The sequence below is a fragment of the Otolemur garnettii genome, unplaced genomic scaffold (assembly GCF_000181295.1).
Source record: "Otolemur garnettii isolate 467f Iridium unplaced genomic scaffold, OtoGar3 scaffold00043, whole genome shotgun sequence".
In the NCBI taxonomy this organism is placed as follows: Eukaryota; Metazoa; Chordata; class Mammalia; order Primates; family Galagidae; genus Otolemur; species Otolemur garnettii.
Genome location: NW_003852438.1, coordinates 7,019,649 through 7,025,550, shown reverse-complemented (window position 1 = coordinate 7,025,550; position 5,902 = coordinate 7,019,649). Strand labels below are relative to the sequence as shown.

The following is a 5,902-nucleotide window of genomic DNA, read 5'->3' as shown; positions in this document are numbered from 1 at the left end:
AGAAAATAGCCGGGCGTTGTGGTGGGTGCCTGTAGTTCCAGCTACTCAGGACGCTGAGACAAGAGAATTATCTAAGCCAAAGAGCTGAAGATTGCCGTGAGCTCTGATGCCACAGCACTCTACTGAGGGTAACAAAGTAAGACTCTTGTCGGTTAAAAAAAAGGTGGGGGGGCTCTCTTTAAGTTGCCCAGGCTGGTCTTGAACTCTGGAGCTTAAGCAATCATCCCATCTCGGCCTCCCAAATAGCTGGGACTACAGAACCACCATGCCCAGCCTGTGGGATTTATTGATTGATTTTTAGTTTTAAAGTTTTCAAAGACAGGGTCTCAGTCTGCCTGCCCAGGCTGTCGTGCAATGGCATGATCTTAGCGCATTGCAGCCTTGAATTCCTGGGCTCAAGTGATCCTCCGAATTCAGCCTTCTAAGCAGCAGAGACTACAGGACACCACCATGCTCAGCTAATTTTTCTATTTTTTTTTTTTAATGTAAAAATGGGGTCTCTCTGTGTTGCCCAGAGTGGTGGTCAAACTCCTGGTCTCAAAAGATCTGCCCACCTCAACCTCCCAAAGTACTGGGATGACAGATGTAAGCTGTCACTCACCAGCCAGACCCTGGTGGTTGGGATGTAGATCAAGGCCATGAGAAGACCTTTGTTAGGAAGGTGTTGCAGTAGTGCAGAGACAGCCTAGATTGGATGGTGTGTTGTTTACTGAGATGAACAAGAATTGAGAAATAGTAGGTGAGAACTAAGATCGATAATCTATAGTTTTGAACAGGTTGAATTTGAAATGCCTAAGAGACATCTAAAGGGATAGATTAAGGAGAAAGCTCCACAGGCTGTGCCAGAGCTCAGAAGAAAGGTCTGAGTTAGACATCTAAATCTGGAAGGCTTCAGTATATAGAAGATGCAATTAAAGCCATGACAACGTATGAGATGACTTAAGGAAACAGTAACAATCCAGGGGGTTGGGATCCAGTCCTGAGGAAAGTCAACATATAGATTAGGTCCATTTAGAGATCAGGTAAAGGAGGAAGGATCAGGAAAAGAGACCAAGAGACCAAGAAACTACAATTAGAGGAAAGCCTGGCAGCAGGTATCAGGGAGACCAAGGGAGGAGAGTGTTTCAAGAAGAGGAGTGTTCAGCTACTGGAAACTGAGTGTTCAAAGAACATGAGGAACAGAAAGTATCCACTGATTTTAACAACATGGAGATCTGGAAACCTTGGCTAGTGCAGCTTCTGTGGAGTGATGGGAGCCTAGAGTGGGCTGAAGAGGGAATAGGGGTGAGGGGAGCCTGTGTGTAGAGAATAATGTGGGATGCTTAGCTGTGATAAGGAATAGAGAGCTGGGGAAGGAGCTGCAGAGGAAGGTGGGTGGGCAACACTGGGATATGCTTGAATGCTGATAGAAGGATCTAGCAGAGTGGGAGAGAGAGGAAAGGATCCAGACCTTTGCCTGTGCTTCTCCTTCTGCCCTCGATGCCTTTTCCAACATTACTGCCCACTCACCTATGGGTCCTTCGAGGACCAGCTCAACGTCACTGCTTCTCTGAGGCCTTGCCCCATGAGACACATTAGTTGTCTCTACTCCCTCACGCCATGTTGGTAGCTGGATCATAGTTTCCTCCAGGTACTACTGAGGACAGAGACTATCCAAGTGTGGTCTGTGCTCCAGCACTGAGCCTGACACACACACAATGGACAGCTGTGTGGATGCATGGTGACCTGTTAGCACCCTGGACACGACTGGGGGGAAGGGGGCATGCTGACGGAGCGAACTGGCTATTCCAGTGGCTATTTCTTACACATTTTGGGGAGTTTGAGGTTGTTTGGGGTTTTTTCCTGCAAGAGCGGAGCCTTGACAGTTCCCAGACCCTCTCATGTAATCTCTGAAGGAATCCAGCTTAATGGATGAGCCCACTTTGGACAAAGCAACAGAAAACAGACAATGGATTCAGAACCCCTGCTCCCATCAGTCTACCCTCATAGCAAACCAAAGGTCAGAGGTGAGGGAAACAGGCCTGGGGGGCCTGGAGTGGGAGAGGCGCCTGAATTCCTCTACCTCTGCTGGTGCAGGGATTCTCCGGTATTCTCTAATTAAGATGGGAAGCAGAGCTCAGGCCTTCTGGAATGTAAATAACAGATAAGATCAAACTCCCTCCTCCCTGGGAAGCTTCCATTTTTTCTCTTCTAGGATGGACACCACATTCTTTTGCAGAAATTCCTTTCAGCACCCTTTAGCCTTTGCAGACTTTGACTCTCCAGTTCTTTCCATCCCCCCTTCTGCAGCCCTGTGCTCCCTCCTGCATCCCCTGTAGCTCTCTTGTCTGAGTGGGAGTCAGAACCTGGAAGGGACCTCTAAAGGAGCAGAGATGTATGTGGACATCTCTCAGACTCAAGCTGGGCGTTTTTGCTCCCTGCTATGGGCTTCTCTTGCTTATCTCTTCTAGGAAGGTACAGCAGGCTCCATCACTGTACCCGTACAATGTTCATTCAAATGAACAAGAGCAGCCAACACATGGGGCCAGTACCCCAAGCACTAAAGCAATGGTTCTCAACCTTCCTAATGCTGAGACCCTTTAATACAGTTCCTCATGTTGTGGTGACCCCTGACCATAAAATTATTTTTGTTGCTACTTCATAACTGTAATTTTGCTACTATTATGAATTGTAATGTAAATATCTGATATGCAGGATGTATTTAGGCGACCCCCTGTGAAAGTGTCATTCGGCTCCCAACGGGGTTGGGACCCCTGTGCTAAAGAATCCAATTAGTGGTGCTAACCAGAGGTGTCAGAGGAGGAAAGAACACTGGCAGGCAGCTGGTGGGTGGTTGGGTTTGGGGGAAGGCTTCAGGGAGGAGGTGTGATGTGCTGAGCCTTGAGGAAGCATAGGGTGCAGGTAACAGAGGAGTGGGGAGAAGTCCTGGCAGGAGGCAATTTGGGATCTGTCCAGGTGGAGCAGAATGGGGAGGTGAGTGGGGAGTCATGTGGGGGTGGAAAGGGAGGTGGGATGCAGTCCAAGGTCAGAAGTCTTCAAAGATGTTGGGGAGAGTGGTAATGGGCTCCTCAGCCCTGGGGGGATGATGCAGAGAAAACAAGTGTGGACAGTTGTGCAGGGTAAACAGGAGGCGAATTCTTTTTTTTTTTTTTTTTTTGAGCCAGAGCCTCAAGCTGTCCCCCTGGGTAGAGTGCGGTGGCATTACAGCTCACAGCAACCTCCAACTCCTGGGCTCTAGCGAGTCTCCTGCCTCTGCCTCCCAAGTAGCTGGGACCACAGGCGCCCGCCACAATGCCCGGCTATTTTTTGGTTGCAGCCATCATTGTTGTTTGGTGGGCCCAGGCTGGGGATTCGAACCCGCCACCTTAGGTGTACGTGGCTGGCGCCTTAGCTGGTTGAGCTATAGGCGCCGAGCCAGGAGGCGAATTCTTGCACTTGCTTATCTCCCTAACTCCTTACTCTCAGCTCTTGTCACTGTTGGGGACCCAGAAGTATCTTGAGTGAAATTCCAGGATGGGTGGGACTGAAAGTGCCGCAAGATACTGTCCCTCATCTCTGGTCCTCGGATTCTCTGCACAATGTGTCCATACTTGGCCAGGGGTTCTGTCACACTGAGGTTTGGGCCTCAAGCCTTCCTTACTTCCCGGGTGGCACAGGACAGGATGAACTGTTCTGGGCCAGAGAGCTTGGCACTGTCCAGGGAAGTGTTCTGCTCACTGTGTGCCACCTGGCTTCTCCATGCCCCTACCGCAGCCCAACCTGGGACAGTGGGAACAGGGAGCAGTGAATAGGTAAGCAGAACTTCAACAGTAAAGGGAATGGTTTGAATAAGCATGCTGGGCCCATGGGGACATCCCAGAGGCTTGATCCACTCACAGAGATTCCCCAAGAGTCTCCTTTCTCTCGCTGTGAGCCCTAGCCCCAGGCCTCACTGACCTCCCCACTGCCCCCCAGAAGTCAGGTCCTGGGCAGAAAAGAGCACAGAGTGTGGCCCTGCATGGGGTTCCCGGAGTCTGGGAGAATGCGAAGGGGGGCAAGTGCTCTCTAGGACAGGGGGAAGGAGGCAGTGACCTCTCTAGGATTGTTCCTATGGCTGTTTGACTTCTTTCCAGGGATATTTCTCTGGGAGGCTAGGACACGGCCATTTGGAGTTGCTATTATGGGGCGGGAGATAACATTTAGCAGGATCCCAGAACTTGGAGCTTTCATTCACCCCTCTCTTTGTCTCAAGGCAGGCCACTTGCCCTTCTGCGTGTCCTAGATCCCTCACCCACCCCATTTCTCCTTCTGGACAGGGCTGGAAAGGTGTGAAATGCCTAATTTAGATCTGAGCTTGGTGCAGGGTGCTATCTACAGGCCCTTCAGCCTGAAAGGGGGTAATCTGGCCCCTCTGTAGTTCAGAGAAATTCCACTCATTCTTAACTGTCAGCAGGTCCCTTCCCCCCACCTCCAGGAAGCCCTTCCCCTGCTCCTCCTCCTGCCCAGCTTGCTGGTGACAAAACAGAGCATACTGTGCTGGACCTTGGTCCCTGGGGTCTCATGTGGATGGATCTGCCTGGTGTGTGCCCAGCCATACTTTATATTCTTCAAGGGCAGGGCTGCATCCCCTCCTCAGAGATGGAGGTGGGGACAGAGAGAGAGAGAAAGACAGAGACAGAACTGAGGCAGAAATGCCCTAGAGATGGGATGGGAGTGGGAAGAGGAACTCTTCTCTCAGCACCCTGCCACCCCTTGTTGCCACTAACCCCACACTGATTATATTCTGTTATTTGCTGTAAATTTGTACTTTATGTATTATGTACACAGATGACTGTGAATTCCCTTCCCTTAATGTGTAACACAGATCATATCCAGGGGCTCTTCTTTACTGCTCCCAGGGTCTTCCTCTCCCAGGCTTCCTTGACAACTGGGCCTTGGGTTCCTACCCTTTTGTCTTCTAGGCCTGCTTGCTGCAGGGATAAAATTAGACCAGCTTGGTAACTTGCAAATGCTCTACAAATCCAAAGCCTCCCTTGGGTTGAAGTATGGAGTCCTGGAGAGAGGAGACAGTATGGCCACCTGCTCTGACTCCTGGATGCGCAGGCCCCACGCTGCCTCACCTTCATTTGAACAGAAACCTGCCTCTTTTAGCTGCCATACTTTGTTCTAGTCATCCCCCTTAGGGGGTCATAAAGTATAGGTGTAGTTTATCGTCTCCTAAATGACAGCCTTTCAGATATTTGGCATCCCGGAAAGAGGAAGGGATCTTAGAGGAGATAGGAGGCTAAATCTACATTTTGTTGATGAGGAGAGCTGGGCTCAGAGAGGAAGAACCTTGTCAAGGTTGCACAGTGGGTTAGCCGGACCCAACCCAGGGCTCCTAATGCCTTAGGCGCTGTGCAGCCTGCCCAGGCTTCTTTTTCTCCAGGCCAAACTCACCTCTGAAATCTCACTTTAATCTGCTCAGTCCAATTTTGCTTTTAATTGTATGCGCACATTCTGGCTGTCCTTGAGTTCAGACTGTGATTTAGACATTGTCTTGCCCACAGGGGCCTAGCACAGTAATGGGTGGCTATGAAATACAGAATGAAGGAACAAAGGCACCCCATCGAGTTTCTTAAGTCTGCTACCCTCTTCAGTTCCTTTTCACCCACCCCCACCCATGGCTCCCAGGGGGGTTCCTTTAGTTAATGAAGAACACTGGGAGGAGATAAGTACATTGCTCAAGGTCTGGCTGCTGGAAGAGGTGGAGTCACCCTGCATGACCCTATGCAGTTGTGAAGACTCAAAACTCTGATCTCCTGTGCCAGCTGGTAAATACTCTCTACTTTGAGCTGTCCAAGTCCCCCAACCCTGCCTTGTCTTCCTGGGACTCCTCCTGTCAGCAGTTCTAAGGCCCCATCTGTTCTTCCGGGGGGGGGGG

General features: G+C 50.4%; 1 protein-coding gene across 1 annotated transcript in view; it reads right to left on the bottom strand.

The window, feature by feature from the left end:
* Positions 1–3,625: 3,625 nt before the first annotated feature.
* Positions 3,626–5,902, bottom strand: part of KRT18 (keratin 18) — a 24,715-nt gene continuing 22,438 nt past the window's right edge. Inside the window, exon 4 of the mRNA XM_012805491.2 lies at positions 3,626–3,759. Coding sequence (XP_012660945.1) covers positions 3,626–3,759 — 134 coding nt within the window. The remainder of the gene's footprint in view (positions 3,760–5,902) is intronic.